The 17,503-nt window shown below is 35.7% G+C and overlaps 1 protein-coding gene across 1 annotated transcript in view; it reads left to right on the plus strand.

Annotated features, from left to right (window-relative positions):
- The first annotated feature begins 8,759 nt into the window (after positions 1 to 8,759).
- The window catches only part of COL28A1 (collagen type XXVIII alpha 1 chain), a 70,828-nt gene continuing 62,084 nt past the window's right edge, over positions 8,760 to 17,503 (plus strand). The window contains exons 1-10 of the mRNA XM_054192968.1: positions 8,760 to 8,779; positions 8,889 to 8,928; positions 9,841 to 9,994; positions 10,536 to 11,095; positions 12,604 to 12,624; positions 13,247 to 13,303; positions 14,506 to 14,559; positions 15,082 to 15,123; positions 15,823 to 15,849; positions 16,963 to 17,007. Of these exons, the coding sequence (XP_054048943.1) occupies positions 9,874 to 9,994; positions 10,536 to 11,095; positions 12,604 to 12,624; positions 13,247 to 13,303; positions 14,506 to 14,559; positions 15,082 to 15,123; positions 15,823 to 15,849; positions 16,963 to 17,007 (927 nt within the window). The 5' untranslated portion in view covers positions 8,760 to 8,779; positions 8,889 to 8,928; positions 9,841 to 9,873. The remainder of the gene's footprint in view (positions 8,780 to 8,888; positions 8,929 to 9,840; positions 9,995 to 10,535; positions 11,096 to 12,603; positions 12,625 to 13,246; positions 13,304 to 14,505; positions 14,560 to 15,081; positions 15,124 to 15,822; positions 15,850 to 16,962; positions 17,008 to 17,503) is intronic.

The raw sequence follows: 17,503 nt of genomic DNA on the forward strand, positions 1-17,503 counted from the left end.
TCTCCTTTGAATTACAGTAAATAATTTTTAATGGTGTTTCCAATGTTTTTATAGCTTTGCAAAACTTTTTATAGAAAACATATGATAAACCATTTTTCTTCCATCCTTCCAATAATCTCCTTCTATTCAGTGACTTTAGCTTAAAAACATGTGGATGGACTGGCTTTTTCCATCATTTGTGTTAATGTTTGTTGGCTGTTTTTTCTTGGCTCTAAACATACTGGAGAATTTCTATTATCCAAGAAACTATATTTCATGTGTTATGGGTTTTATTAATTTAAGCCACAATGTGGTCTAATGGTACAACAATTATTTGGGTTAAATTTCCATTCTAATATTCCTTCCATTTTAACAGTATTTTTCCTCAGAAAAACAAACATTTTTTCCCTTAATGATAGTAATCTTTAGGAACTCAGCAATTGCTTTGGTAAATAAAGTAGCCAAAATGTGTGGGAAAATTAAGAGTAATTCAAATAGAGTAGTCTATCAGGTATCAAAGGCAAAATTGGCTGCCTGTATTTTTATGCTTATCGTCTGTTTCATTTTTCATCATTCCACTTCCTCTGCTGCTGTTGAAGTGGGACACAGTGACTTTTTCACATCTGTTTCCAATAACCACCTACTGGTTCTTTTTATAACAAAGATGAACTTCAGTTTGTGTGTTCCTAATCTTTTTCCATAAGAAAGTATAGGACATGAGTTTAGTTAATACTTGCAATAATCACATAATCTAACTTTGATTTTAAGAGGAAGTTCTTTAGGCGATAGGGAATCAGGAGCTTAAGTATCTGACATCTTCATCATTTCTGTAGCACAAGAGAGATTCAGAGAAGTTTAAAAATGAAAAATTGTATTTTGAACAATTGTACTTTGAACAGTAAATGCTGTTACTCTAATGACGGGTACCAAGAAAGTTTAATGGAAACACGGGAGCTATTTGGTGTTAAGAATGCAAATGAATTTGACCTTCTCAGAGACCACTGTGTCACAGTTACTAGATCACATGAACTGTTGTGACATACACATTTTATAATTGAACATTCTACCATACTCCTACGTTGATCTCAAAATAAATGCTGGAACAGTATTTGGTTAGTGACACTGTGAATTTGTCAACAGTTTCTGAGCCTTTTAAACTCTTGGATCTTTGCTTCTGTTCTCCACACTGTGATTTTCCACTTTTAGTTTTCCTGTAGTTATCTCTACATTTGCACCTCTGTCCAATAGCAGCCTCTTTATTTATAAATAATACAGAATATTTGTTTAGTTTTGAGGTTTTACCTAGATGATTATGAATCTCTTCATCATCATTGCATAATAGCTGCTTTTTATATTTCCCTGTTCCTTGTAATTGATAAGGCTAAACAAACTTACATCATAAAGGATCTAATTCAGCTTGACTTTCGGCAAGTCTCATTTTAATCATACATTTTCTCCTCTCAGACATTGCTTACACTTCTAATCAGTCTCTTTTATATTCCTTTTAAGATCTTAATTCTTATACCATATGTGAGAATTGCTTTCATGCAGTTGTATCTCAAACTATTTTCAGCAATTTCTCTTCATGGATGCGATATAAATTTACATTTTTTGTAACTCTCTGCAGAATATTCCAAGTTTACTCTATGTACAAGTCTGTTATTTAAGAATTTTTAATTGTGTAGGGATTTTGTAGAGTGAACACTCCATTTTGAGCTTCTTTTCTTCTTTAAAAAATTCTTAAAATTCATAACAGATCAAGGTATACCAAGGTTAGTTAATAGTTTTTGATATATGCATTGGAAACAGTTTTTGCCCTACAACTTTGTTATGCTTTTCCATATTTGATTCCTGGAAGACTGGCTTTTATTTTAGTTTATATCCATCTCTGAGATGTATTGTATTTGTGTCATGTCTGGCCAAGGAAGACTAGCCAAACTAGCCAAATCCTTTCAGGAATACAGAAACAGAACACCTAAATACTACTGGGGTTTTGCATGTTGCAACACATTGTAAACACTGACTTTAAAGACATGGCGATGTCTAATTAAGTTATGTAAGTCCATTACTGCTCTTCCCTTTACAGGTAAAGAAAAAAAAAAAAGTAGTCTGACAATGCTGTCATTCACATTACTTCTGTTTTGGATTATGATTACTTAAACTTGGAAAAGTTGTTGCTTGATGGAGCCTAGCAGTCGTTTCAGATATGCTGTTGTAGTCCTCCATGCCATGATGCGTACCCGATAGTACTGGTTTATCAGATTTTAGGTAAGAGAAAGTGTTAATTACATATGGAGCTTGAAGCTGGGGTTCAGACTTCTCTCAGTCTATGTAAAATGTATGCTTTTTTAAAAATATGCCAAATTATACAGATTCAGCTATGTGATTGCAAAAGTTATAGGTAATGATTTCCCCTAGGTTTTAGTATTTCTACTGAAAATTCTTTCATTTGTACAGATCACACATTCATTCTTTGTATGTGTTGTGATTATGACTTAATTTTGTTCAACTTCATAATACAATTTCAATGCAAGTTACTGTATTCAGATGCCATATATTTTCAGGGTGAAAAAGGTTCTGAGAATGCAGTTGGTCCAGTTGGCCTACCAAGTCTTTCACCTCAGGCATTCATTAACTGAGGTATTGAAAATAATAAGCCTTTTGAGCAAGGAAGGTGACTGGTTTTAGACAGAAGAGCATCCTGTGCCACTGCACAGGGTTGAGTAAGAGTGAAAGAACCTCTCAGCTTCACTTGTTCCATTATTATCAGTTGTTGCTGTCCTTGTTACTCACTGAGATGTGAGTGAGGGGAATCGAGATAAAGACAGCAAGACTTTCACCGATATTTATTTGCTTGTGAAGGTAATTACTTCATTGTATTACTTGAAAAACTGATCTATGAAACTTTTGAAATTAATCTCCTACCTTGTCTTTTTAGGGTGTAAAGGGTCCTGAAGGAATGAATACCTGGACCAAAGGGATCCCAAGGTTTGAGTGTTCAAGGTCTGAAGGTAGCCTGTGAACAAAAAGCATGATTTTTAAAAGGATAGAGCAAGGGATATATGTGACTGAGGACAAGCCTTTTTATACATTTAGAGCTCCTGTTCTTCTAGGGAAACTCATGAAAGAAAAGGTAACTCTTCAGTTTGGATCACTATCAGTAGCTGACTGTTATAGAGAGAATTCGTCTTGAACTATATCATACGTTGTGATAAACAAACTTGGTCACCAGGTGCTCACAAAAATAAATGGAAGTGTAGAGGCTTTACAAAGGGTTATTTAAAGGATTTTGAAGATGAAATATGTTGTTTTCTAACCAGGTTCCTCACTGCTAAGCCTGACCAAAGCACTTTTTCAAACTGATCATTTTTTGTAGCCATAGAGTGACTACACAACAGATGATGTGATCACCGTGCATAAAACCTGTGGTCATCTTTGCTTTAAGCTGTCAGTGAAGTCAAACATTTTACAAAAATGATTTTAAATTAAAATTTTTGAGGTTGTTTTTTCTTTTTTTCTTTTTTTTTGAAGTACAACAAGGTGATTGTAGAATTTCAGGAACTGGACTGCCAGAAAGTAAAGTAAGTCTGTTTTAATCCTTGCTCTGTGTTCTTACGATTGTAAGTAATAATTTCCCTTAAGACTAATGGGGAACATTTCTAAGGCCAGTATTACATGTGTTCCTAAGTGACACAACAAGAATTCTCTGACAACCCAGAACTGTACTTGCTACAGCAGATGATACTGCCTTGCAGATACATCCACTAATCGCTTTCAGCTTTCATTGACTTTGTAGTTCTCAGAAGATCCACGTGTCAGGTACTGGCACTCCCAATCTGGGTATCTGAAAGAGAGGAATGTGTGAAATGAGTATTTAGTTTCTCAGGATCAGATAGGAACTAAGGAGTAAAACCGGTTCTTCCAGGAGATATCCTCCCTTCTTGAAGCATTGTATCTTATTCTTTTAATATCTTAGTATTCATCTTCCACCTTCTATTACAAGGGGACAAATGTTTTGCCCAGGCAGTAGCCTCATTTACTAGCCGTGTCCTGATTAAATGCTGAATGAGTCACCCAGTATGAAATACTATCATTATGCATTATCATGTAGATACACCAGAGGGCAGGATTTAGGTAACATAAATATCTTTATAGCTTACATAAATTGAATTCAGCAACTAAATGATCCTTTTGATACATTTATTGCAATCTGATTTTAAAAAGGCATATAATCATGGCTTTACTTACATAGCATATGAGTAACAATGGCACTGAATTAAGAAATATCTAGTATTACGAACCGAGTTTTTTAAAAACTGTTTAAAATATTTATTTCAAATTGCGTCCATTAGCTATATCTCCTAGCCAGAAAAAAAATCTACCATTCTGTACAGTAACTATTGGCATTGTTATTGAGGAAAGAGCATACGGGGAGGGGGAGGAAACATATAATTTACAGCAGTCAATTTTGATTAATACATCATCAACCAAACTGATCCACAGTGTAAGTCCTTTGACACACTAAATTAATGTACTATAAAACAGTTACCTTCTTTCATACTTTTATAGATCTGTATCACATTTGGATTCAGTTGTGGCTTTCCAAGCTACAGAATATAATTTACTTTGTCTGTCTTCATACAGAAGCTATCTCTTATCTTTGGCAGCTCTCTGTTTCTTTTTATTTCTTCTTTACCATTCCTGACTTGCAGTAATGAGAGTAGGAGGAAGTATTCAAGGATAGGTATTGTACCAGGGAAGAAAGCTGATAAATGAATTTTTCCAGTAGAAGAAGTGACTTAGCATGAATGTGGGAACTAAAGGCTTTTGAACTTGAAATTCAATAGCAACATGAGTTTTACAGATAAAACTTTGTATTGCAGACGAGAGCTTTCGTATGGTCATTTAATGAATGCATTTAGACAGATGCAGTAGTCCTGGGAGCTAGATGTACTGAGCATCTGGTTCAGAGCATGTGGTTCAGAAGAGCCATTGAAACACTGCTGTACTAAACAGCACAGAAAGATGTTTCAGTAGTGTTAAAAACAATGCTGTAAATCTGGAAACATTTCTTCTATCAGGTTTGATTTCTAAATGAATATAAAGCTATGAAACTATTGGCAAGACTAGTGAAAAAGTAAAGCTCTGACTTGTAAATCTACAATCCTGTAACAGAACTGTCAAGATCCTTATTGTACTTCCAAAGCACAGTAAGTAGTGAAGAAGAGCTTAGGATGTTTCCAGAGACCAATTACACACAACATCTAACAGATCTACAGATTTTCTAGCCAGAGAAATACAAGCAAACTTGACCCCGATGCTGTCTGAGTACTGGATATCTGTGAGAACTACTAGGTTATGTGTGTATTAACGGTCAAATTTTTATGTCTAAAAACCATAAATGGTAACATTTTCTGATCTCTGCAAGATGAGAGTCATGTTTGCGGGTCCAAAAAAAGTGAGAAATCTTTGAACACAGCTGGGAATCCATTCACTCAATACTGTTTTAGCACACTGTGCAGAAAAACCTTAACGACTGCTGGAAAAAGCATTCTTCTATAGCTCACAGTCTGTTTTTGAATGGATAGGCTCTTTACAAGTCTTGATCTAAGCATGTATAAGGGTAAGAATAAGTATGTAAACAGTATGAGTGATACACGTGACTAATTTGTTACTAATGAAATGCTTAAGCATCACCATTGTGTCGCATCCAACAGATGCTGGATCCTGCCAGTAATTATCATTTATATATAGCATTAACAGATATTTAGTGTAAAAGATTGTATTCCATTGAAACTCTTTAGTCTCAATTTGTATAATGAAGGCAGCATTTATTTAATGAAGAGAGTTAACCTCAGCGGAGGTGACACATGCTTATCTGCACTTTGACAGGAGATGATGTAGAGGTTTCTAGGAAGGACACCTTTCAGGAGCAGGCTGCAGCTGCTGGGACAGCTAATCTTTCCTCCGTTGCACTGGTGAAAAAGTGCGAGCGGTGGTGGCATGTATGATTTTTTTCTCCAGTACCTTTCATGTTAACAGAGCATGCGCAGACTGACAATTCTGTGTAGGAACTGTACTATGTACAATCATGTGGCAGAGGTACAGCTTTCCCATGCAACCAGATTAGCGTTATCTCCATCTTTGCTAAGACCTCATCAAGTTATTTAGTATGTGTTGTTTCACCCTTTAAATAAGTTAAAGTTACATACGCTGTCATACTTGTGGCTCAGAGCGCACGTGAATAGATTGCGGATGTTTGCAGAGGTGTGATTTCTAGGTGAATACCTTTTAAAAAAGGGATGTACCCTTGGAGAAGCAGAAAGTGGGTACTTAAGGAAGTGTTTGGTCTAGCAATGGAGGAGACCTTGCTCCCAGCCTAGGTGAAGGGTGCTTCTACTAGCCTGAAGGCAGGCGGAGACTTTTTTATGCTCACTGGTCAGTGATGCTCTATTTTTTCTCCCCTATTCTTTCCCCTTCACCAAAATTTTAATAAAATCAGCAGCAAATGTACTCTGCGTACTTAAAAGCTTCTAGTTACCATATTCCATTGCTGTTATTTAAACACCGCATGAAAAGCAAAGCTGGCATGGTTTCTGTATAGTTTTCTACAAGAGAACAGAAAAGAGACAGAAAGTGTGATTATCTACACCATTTTATAACGGCAGTGGTTTGTGAAACACCACTTGCTTCATTGTCTGTGGTCAGGGAAATCAACCATTGCAATAACTCTCTGATTTAGCAGAAACTGTGTCCTTTAAGACATTCAACTACGTCGCTGTTAGGTTCTGTAACTGTACCAAAAATAAAAAGTGTGGATTTGATTAGTGAAGTTTAAGTAATTCATTCTCTTTCCTTGTAGTTTTTTGTACTGCAGAATTTGAAGGTAATCTGAATTTTAGAATATTTCTCTCCTCAGTGGATTACTTCTTTCCCTCCCTGCTCATAACTGTTTTAACTTCCTTCAAGAAGAATATAGCCTTTGTATCCAGATTTATGAAACGTGCCTCAACCGCGATATCCTCATAATAAAATCTGCATCGTAGCATATCATCAGCCTTTTAATTAAATGTCTTGATTAGGAGACCAGGTATTCTATGAAAGCAAGTATTTGCACTCTACCATGTTGTGCTCTAACAGCTTTCTAAAGCGCATGCTGTGAAAGAGCTATGCTTGACGCAGAATAAACAGATGCACTTTTGCGTTTTTTGGAAAGTTGAATACCTTCAAGAAAGAGGTATCAATGGCAACTGATAAGCATGGTATTTGCTCTATTTCTACTAAATAACCTGATTAAAGCTGCAATATCAAAATCAAAGTTTAGAAATTCTCTATTCTCTGTCTTTTCATCTTTCAGATGCACTCTCCTAACAAACTAAAAAAGCAAAAATTACTTACAGAGGATGTGAAGCCTCAACTTTCATATTTTTTTGATAAGACAACAATTCCTAAGCTTTACCCGCTACTTGCTATGCTGAAAGTGTCTTCTGGGTAATGAAAGGTATTAATTTCACCATGAAACTTCCATCGGGTGAAGGAACAAAAAGAGCAAACACAAGTCATTGGGTTTGTAAACACAAAAAAGCAATGAATAGGCAACAATACTGTCCTGTGGAGTTAGATACTGAGTTTGTTTTTAGTGTATGTGTTTAAAAGCCATGACATAAGCTAGCAAGGTGATCTCAACTCTAGAAAATCTGTCTTGAGAAAAGTTAGAGTGCAACTTATATAGTATTTAGGTAGAATTTTTTAAAGCTATTCAGTATAGTTGGATGGTAATAAACAACCGTGTATAAATTTTCAGTCCTAAGTTTTTGATGAAAGATTGGACCTCTGCCAAAAAATCTGCTTCATTCAAAAGCATCTTTTTATCATGTGTTTCTGAAATGCCCAAATTATTCATATATCACTTGATTTTTTCAGTCTACAGCTGACACATTTCAATGCTTAATCACATTGCAGTTCAGGGACCTGACACATCCTGGCGATGAAGCCCAAGCCTTCTCTACTGCAGCACCACGTGAAGGAGCTCTTCATTTAGCCCTGCTACCAGAGTGCCGAGGGACATCCTGCCTGGCAGGCAATGCCTGTCCGGAGGCTGGGCACTGACCTGTTGCTGGACATCTGCACAAAACTCCCTCAAAGCATGTCATGGTTCCTTGAGACTTACCATTGACAGATTTTCTCTCACCCCAGTTTTTTACTTAACACTGTGACAATACAATTTTACTCTGCAGCCTGCCATTAGGTAGAGCAAATCTAATTTGCATGTAGCATGCTGAGAGCTACTTACATGACAGCCCCCTTTTAGATATCCTGTCTGTATCTGACCGTTAAGAGGATTTAAATAGCAGAAAGAATTTCTGCGAAAAACAGCTCAGGATTTAAATTTTTTTTTGTCTTTTAATATTGTAATTGCTAATGCAATTACCACCCTTGAGACCGTGCTCGTGATCCTGGCAGACTCATAAATCCTTGGGTCAGAATTCAGTTCTAGCCTACAAATGATAATGAACTAATCTCACATCTCTGATCTAGCCAGTGCTGCAACCTTAACACGGACAAGCTGAAGAGGTGTGGCTGGCAAAGTGACAGGTAAAGATGTAAATTGGCTAGAGGTGATTTTTTTAATGTAAAAGTTCAGTTATTTAAAGTGGGAAAACACTTGTGCTCCCAGACTGACACTGTCCCTTTAATAAAATGGCTCTCCCACTCAGCCCTGGCTAAGTGCCTGACAATCTTCATATAAACTTTGGCCAACTAAACAGCAATAATGGACCACAGAGGATCTAGATGCAAGGTAGAGCCATTTACTAGTGGGTGGGCTATTTATTTACAGATTGCTTTATTTTTGTAAACAAAACAAATCTACCAGTATGACCTGCTGGACATATTTTCTACACTGACAGCCTATTCAATCCACAATTTGCTTTTTGAATGCCTTTGAAGGTAAGAAACTTAGTTATTTCCTTTCTATTTTTAGAGGACTGCACTGATGGTTTCTGTATATGTAACTGCTTGATGGACATGAAAAGAGGATTTAGGAAGGATATTTAATATTTTATCTTTGTTATTAATGATATTTAAAATGAATTATTGTAAATTACAGGCATTTTTTTGTAAATCACTTTTCACGGAGTTCAGTTTTCTCTAGAAATTTGTTGAGTTTTCTCTAGAAATATGTTGAATCCCTGATTGAAATGTTGTAATGTTCATTTTATTAGTGTATATTGTCATTATAATAGAATATTGTCTTTATGGGAAATATTGCATACATTCTGTTACAGCCATGTAATATTAATAATACATTCATGTATTGAATTTCATTACTAAGCCATTATTTCTTAGAAGAATAAGTTGTTCATACTGATACTCTAGACCTAGGTAATATATCTACATCCCCAAACACCCAGATCTTTGTTTATTCCTAACAGTTAGGGATTTCTAGAAACAACTATAGTCTATGTTTTCTATAATATTTCTGCTAATGTAATATAATTAGTTTAATAGCAAAGTATGTTAATAGCAATTTGCATTAGTAATTTCTTTTACCCTTCTTTGTTAGATGTTCAAATGAGAGCTAAAGATAGCACTGGCTTCTCTAAAGAAAGTAAAGGGAGCACCGTGTTTGTTCTACCCATATTTCTTCTCTAATTAAACAAGGTCTAACATACATGTGAGCTACAGTTGGGATTGTACCAGCTGCTATGCTTAAACCCAGTAACTTTTTGTAATTGTTTTTCATATGTTGTCTCTAGAATTGTGCTTCCAGCAAATGTGTATTCTGTGTGTAAAGTATCTGTATTTATTTATTTGTATCTATTTATGAAGTACTATCAGGTGGTTTTTTACTTTTAACAGGAAGGAGAAGTCTAATTTGGGATCGAAGTCAGTATGTGGGAAAAACATCTTTTCTTTTGCTTTTTACTTCTGGCTGTGACAACAAACCAGATAATATATGGGCAAAACAGAAAGAAAGGAAAGAATTCTTATTCTCTCGCGCAAAAGGATGAAGGTAAAACCATTTTCTTAAAATTTCTGATTGACCGTGTTGTATGTCTCTGCATACTACTCTGCTCGTAATCAGTAACTGATGTATGCATTTATAAAATGTGATTTATTTTGTGAGGCCTGGAAAATACTGTGGTGACATTTACTTGGTTATGGACTCCAGGTTGATCTATGGTTTTCATTGACATGCATACCTCTTTTAAGATAAATGATAAGGAGCCCAATTTTTTCTTTGCAATCGCATGTGGCAAATTTTGTATAGAAAAACAACTAAAATGCTAAAACAATTCCATCACAACCCTAATTTTTTGTCTGTAGACTGTATTTAATACTGGTATGAATTAAAGTAACTTAAATTTAGTTATTGACTTCAGTAGAATTTCTTGGCATTTGCAGTGAAATTTATCCTTAGAATTTTTCCTTGGAAGACAGAGGAATCCTTGGGGAAATGATTTGAGGAGTGGGACTGTTGCAGGGAAGTATCTGAAATCTGTTGTGCAGGTGTGCCCATCATTCATAGATTTAACTTTCTTGTTCCATTACAGGTGATATGTGTCTCGTTGATATAGCATTTATCTTGGACAGTTCAGAAAGTGCCAAAAATCAGTTGTTTGATTTACAGAAGAATTTTGTTCAAAATTTAAGTGAAAGAATTTTCCAGATGAAGCCAGTTAAGTCTCAGAAGTATAATGTCATACTAGCAAGTTTGCAGTTCAGCAGCACGGTCAGCATTGATCATCCTTTTACAGCCTGGAAAAATTTGCAGAATTTTAAAGAGAAAATCAAGTCTCTGGGCTTTATTGGCCACGGCACCTACTCCTATTATGCGATTTCCAATGCCACTCAGCTGTTTAAAACTGAAGGTCGTAAGAGAAGTGTGAAAGTGGTTTTTTTGATGACTGATGGTGTGGATCATCCAAACAGCCCTAATGTCCAGGGTATAGCTGCGGCAGCTAGGGGTCTTGGAATACATTTTTTTACCATTGGCCTTTCTAAGAAAAAAGTCCAAGAAGAAAAACTGCAGATGATATCTGGTGATTCATCCTCTAAACACGTCTTATGCCTGGATGATCAGAATCTGATAGTTGATGTAGCATTGGAGCTGGTAAGTAATGCTGATTTAATCTTGTCACCCGTCTACCCATGGCAGATTTCATTTAACTTTGATAGGTGAGTCCTGAAGGCAGTGCAGAGGTTTGCAGGTGAACAAAGGCTGGAGCTGGCCTCAGGTTTGGAAGTTCAGGAAGTTTGTAAAGATCGTGTGGGACATGTGCACAAACTGAACGCCAGCGTTGGTAGCAGAGAAGGTCAGGAACTGTGAGCTTAAGAATTAACTTCAAGAAAGTCTGCTGAAGCCAACAGAATTTTTTTAATTGACTTGAGTGGGATCAGGTTTCCAAAGTAGTGTAAATCTCCACTGTAGTTCTTAATTAAGGGCACTTGTATATCTACCCTTCTAGTGCAACATAAAGCACACATAAGAAAAGGCAGGGAATACTGTTGAATTAATTTCTTACTTTAGAGTGGACAAAAGTGTTGCTGTGATAGAGATGTCAGGTGAACTTAACCTTTCTCTCTTCTAAAGCAACAATGTGCAAAGTGTTGGAGCGGCCTAGGAAGTGTTTGGCGTTTAAAATCTTAGAAAATATTTTAAAGTAAGGCAAGACTTTGCAAATAATAAATTAAGACAATTTGGAGGAAAGTGGTTCTTAGAAAACACAATAGCTTTAATTAGGGAGTAGTCCATACAGTATTTAGGTAATATTTTTGTAGTTTCTTAAAGATGGTAAAAAAATAATTTGGAAAACTTAAAATCAGAAATAGAAACTTGGTACTTGATATGTGTAAAAATAAATTATGTTGTGCAACTAAGCACGTGGCTAGAGATCTCACAGATAGACTAAGTGAAAGGCATTTCTGAAATAAGTCATGTTGTTACAAGCCTATGTTTTGTACCTGTGAAAGTATGTATTTACAAAAGAAAAATTCTTCCCTCATGGAAATGGTGCTGTCATGAGGAATGTTTTTGTGGTGCATGTCTCTGCTACATGAGGAGTCAGGACAGAGTGAGCTTCTTCCTCCCAACTGCTCTCTGAGGAGCTGTGTGCCTCGACAACTAGAGCTCAGTTGCACTGATCATTGATGGAGGGACAGGGTATTTTCCAGCACACAGAGTGTGTCTCTGAGTGTATGATAATGCTTTAGAAGGTAACTTGTTCTCATGGATAAGGCTGATAAAATCACTGAGTCCTTCCCCTATATATTATGTTGTAGGACCTTCCATGGTAAGGCCTTTCATTAGGAAGTCTTTCATATTCTTCTTGTTAGCATTCTTCCTTAATATGGTCTATTTAGCTGTCCCATTACATCTCATTTGTTTTCTCATCATTATGGGTCACATGAAGCAACCACCTATTCCTACTGGAGAACCATTTTTCGTACGAGTAGTTCCGCAAACTTGTTCTTACCACTGTGGGGAAGGGATGAAGGATGAAAGTATTCAGTCTTCACCATTCACCTTGGAAATTCTGTAAACTGGAGAATAAAAATGGTTAAATTAGTAGTCTGATAAATTAAATCTATATGAAAGTAACATTTTTCTTTTCTTTTCAGGAAGCCTTGCTTCAGAAGCAGGTAGGCTTTTTGAGTTTTGTGTGTTTTGATTACTCCTGTTCATACTGGATCTCCTGATGTCTGCTGCTTCTATAATGCAACAATACTCCAGGATAAACTTCCTTTCCTGAGTAAAGTTTCTGACCATGGTTGCTTTTATTTTAACTTTCATCCATTTCTTCCATCCCATCTCCTGGGAAATCTACAACTTCTGTTCGTTAGAGGGTATCAACAGTAAGACATAAAGAACTCTTCCTATGAGAGTGGAATAGGACTAGTACAACACATGCAGGTTCATGAGTGGTCTCATTAGAAAATAATAGCAATATCAAAATTGTCCAAAAATTGTGTAAGATTTCAGAGTACTATATGCTATGTGTATGCTCTCTTAAACATTTGTAGTTACAGTAGTAACGGACTTATTTATTTTTGTTATAAATAAATCAAGCAACTGATTTTGGTCTCTACAGAAGTGTAATGTTGATTATATAAGAAATATATATATTAGAAAATAATTTATTTCCTGTTATATGACTTTTATGTTCTCTAGTCTATGGCTAGGCAAAAACTGAGTTTTTGCTGTAAAAATTTGAAATAATAAATTTAAAAAATGTTCTCCTTAATGTTTCTACTAACCTTTCAGTGTATGCGGAAGAACTGTGTGTGTGAAAAGGGAATAAAAGGAGACAAAGGTGATTCTGTAAGTATGCATTCATATGAAAAGCCTCCAGAATTTGAATTTTAATCATTGAGATCAATGTTCCACAGTATTTTAATTGGTTACTATGTCTGTAAAAAGTAAGACATGAGCTGTGCATGTACTGCAAAAAGAAGTGATGTATCACAGCATATCACTGTGAAAGGCCACTGTCACAAGAGCTCAGGAAAAAAATCTATCCATAATCACATGCTACCATGGAAATATATTTATATTATTGGGTAATAAAACACTGTAGAGAACTAGGTATGTGATCAGAAGCCCAAATCAAAAAGCTGTTCTTGAATCTTGCGACGGGAAAGGAAAAATACATTAGACAAAAATTTACTTCTACCAGCAGCTTCTATTTGTGTGAGGGATAAAGGTTCAAAATTGATGGTGATGGCATATATGAAGAAAAGTCTAAAACTCTGCCTCCAACACTCTCTTTTCTCGTGTGACACTTCAACACGTAACTGTTTGTTGGGTCTGGTAAAGAAGAGAGAAGTGGGAGTTCAGACAGTGCGTGACCTCTTTAATCCCTTTTGTATCTTTAGTAGCTCCCCCAGAGACAGTCAAGGTACATGCAGAGGTTTTTGCCTTTCTCCCGAGACACTAAGCAATTGGTGAACCATAGGTGCAGCAGGTTATGACAACAGGGTCTATCATCCAGTCCCTTGGCTCTGGATAATGTGCATCTGGAACTAAAACCTCGGTTTCCAATTTAAAATTTAAGATCCAAGAATTTTAAGTTATTTTCTCAAAAATGATTAGATGCAACCAATTATATATGTATTTTTTATATCTACACATATGCACCAAACTTTCTAGTCCCCACCTTCATGATCCTCCAGACAGGAATAATGGTGTAGTAATTTTTTGTTTGGGGGCTGCTGGATATTGACATTAAGCTATTCTCCGCATGACTTTTTTTAAGCAGAGGTCATGGTGGGTAACTCTGAAAAATGGGGAGGAGGAACTGTGTGTTCCCTGTGACACCTTCTTGGTTAGATTTTCAAGTACTCTGTAGAAAATGTATTTATCATTGAATATTGATTTTTAAAAAATCACAGATTTTTACCCTTTATTTTTTTAGATAAATGAAAGTAGTGTCACACGTGCCATACCTGAATCAGTGTGAGTCTTAGACAAACTGTAGAATTTTATCCTCACAATGATAATAACATTTTCCGGCTTTGTTTCAGGGTAGTGCTGGTAACAAGGGGGAAAAAGGTGAGCCAGGACCAAAAGGAAACAAGGTAAAGTGAATTTAAAAAAAATAAAGCATATTTCTATCTAGTTTTATTCAAATGATATAAGTGAATATAGCAAAGGAAAATTATATTAAAATATGATTTAAAAGACTGACTTTTGCTATGAGAGGTTTATAGTTAGCTGCTTCAGAAGTGAGAGAGAAAAATTCGAAATTAAGCTGCTACCAAGTTAACACTGCCTATCATTCCAGGTTTTCTCTGACAGCAGAGGTCTCTGAATCTAGCTGAAGGCACTCTAAGCTCCATAGAGCTTTCTAACACTACAGAAATCTCTTGAGTAGAGCAGCTTGCTCTGATGACTATGATTTCAGTCAGCTAATAACAGTAGTTGAATTTTCTATGTTAACGTTCAGGAATTGTGTGTCCTTGACTATGGGAGGAAGAAGTGTGGTTATTCGTAAATAGGACAAGCAACTTCTACTCCTTAAAGAGTGTTCTTGGTTTTAGTGTAATAGGGACAATAACAGAGCAATACATATTTCAGTAGTGTTCCTTTGCTTCTAATAGGGGGATGCTCAAAAAGGAGATCATGGAGAAAAAGGTGAAGAGGTATGTGACTACTACAGTGCTAACTCATATTTGGTCTTTTCAGATTGTCTTCCAGATCCTGATTCACAGTTTAGTTCCACTGAACTGAAAATGTGTTTTCCATTTTCCATCTACTTTATTCAATTATTTAGAGCACCTAAACTAAGTTCGGGTTTAGAGAAGCATCTATACAGAGAGAAACAGTCTAACCATGTGCTTAAGTATAATGATGGGATGCTACTGACAAAAGGAACTTCTGAAGCTATGTGATTTTGTATTGACTTGCATTAGACTTATCCCAAAGTTGGAATTGAAAACGTCATCACTAAAAACATTTAGATAGTTCTCCAGTGGCTTCTGACATCTGATATTTCTCAGCTTGAATTCTTGTTGATTCACAATAGAAAGATTAACGCTACTCCATGCTTAAGATCAAGTCAGTTTAAAATTCCCATTTAAATGGTAGGATATGTCTGCTAAGAGGCTGGCAAACTGAGTGGCATATTTACAGCTAATGTTATGAGGACAAAATACACATCTAAATTTGCAGGGAATTATATGTGAAATGATTCCAGAGAGATATTTTATTGTGGTGAATAGTTAAATTTCTGAAACGTAATTCTTTACTGTTTTTTTTTCTACTTAAATTAGCAGTCTGTTACACCTTTGCTTTCTCTTTTATGATTTTTCTCTTTTTATTTTTTTTTAATTTTCAAATAGGGACCTCCTGGCTACAAGGGAGACAAGGTAAGATTTTTATAGAATAGAAGTAGTCTGAAAATAGATTTTCACTTCCTGACAGTGTACGCGAAAGAATGGAAAGAAGAGCCTGTCATGTCTTTTTGTCATGAGAGTTCCTGATGCAATCCCTAGAAGTAAATTCATCATTTATATAAATGCTTGCAGACTGGCTTGTTGGAACAAAAATAAATAAAATCAAAAATGTAATTAAATATAAAAAGAAAAATGTCAAAGGCCAGAAGTAAAGCTTCTGGAAGGAAAAAGAAAGTTGAGGGTTGAATAAGAGGTTAAGTAGAAAGAATGAAAAATTGTTTACTACAAACACAAATAGATGTGGCAATCATTAGCTTTCAAAAACTTACCACAAGGAAGTTTACTTTTCAGCTAATTATAACTTGCTAGGGCCAATGGTTGATAAAAAAAATATCTCAAAACAGGCTCTCCAAGAAGCTAAAAAAATGATACACTTCAATGATTTGCAAGTTTCTATAACCGAAATTTATATTGCAAACTGGACCATCATAGCCAGAACAGAAACAGATAATCCCATTTTGACTTTGCTTGGTTTGGACACTTATCTCTCTACATCGTTAATAAAAGCAATGCCTCTCTGAATTCATTAGAAAAATGCTTCAGTCAATTTTATGGAAACATTTCATGGAAATGGGAAAAGTAGAGTCATATGTCTACTTCTCATACATCTATTGATATGTTAAATCGTCAGCAGAACACATTAGTAATTCTCTTCATTCCATTTGTACAATCTCACAGTTGTTATTCAGGAAAATCTCAGACATCACAGTAATGAAATCAGAATATAGAGAGGATCTCTGGAGGCAGTGCAGCGAGGTGGAAAAATACAGCAAAACTTATTAGATATTAAATGTATTACTCTCTTATGATGTAGATTGGAAATTCGTAGGCATTCTCAGAGAGAAAAAGTATCTATCTTGAGTAGAGCAGACCATGTCTTCTACAGACCTTATCTAATGATGCCGCTCTCAGGTCCTCAGAATCTACTAAACCTCTTGTGCTACTGAACTGCTTGCACAGTCTTTAATGTATGTAGTGTAATCAAAACATCTTGTTTAGCTGTTTACCTTTTGATTTCTTATAAAGGGTGAAAGAGGAGAATGTGGATCCCCAGGAATAAAAGGGGAAAGAGTAAGTATAATTTCTGTTTTAACTGTTTCAAGTTGATGAAGATACTAGAAAGTCATGTAACATATTCATAAACATAACTTGTAAATATTATTGTAAATTTGGAAAATCTTATAATTCCCTAGTAGTAGAGATACATTCACAGCAGAAATATGCTTCAGAGAAACTGAACCCACAGTTCACCATTTTCCCATTTTGCAGAAGAAGTGTAGTCACTTACCTGAAAAGAAAGCTCTCCTGACCAGTGCCAAGCCCTGCTTACAAAGGACTGTGACCGTGATACAGAGTTCACCAGGTTTTTTTCCTTAAAATGTTAACGTTAATTCAAGTGCATAAAGTTATATTACAATAGAAGCAGGTTCTTATACAACCTGAATAACTTTGAGGTTTACCAGCCCATCTGTGCTGACATGCATTCACGCTTCTATCTAATCCTCCTCTTCTTTTAACCTGGAGTGCAGAAGTGATAGAAGTGAATACAGATTTTTACCTGGTTTTT

The sequence above is a fragment of the Rissa tridactyla genome, chromosome 2 (assembly GCF_028500815.1).
Source record: "Rissa tridactyla isolate bRisTri1 chromosome 2, bRisTri1.patW.cur.20221130, whole genome shotgun sequence".
NCBI classification, from domain to species: domain Eukaryota; kingdom Metazoa; phylum Chordata; class Aves; order Charadriiformes; family Laridae; genus Rissa; species Rissa tridactyla.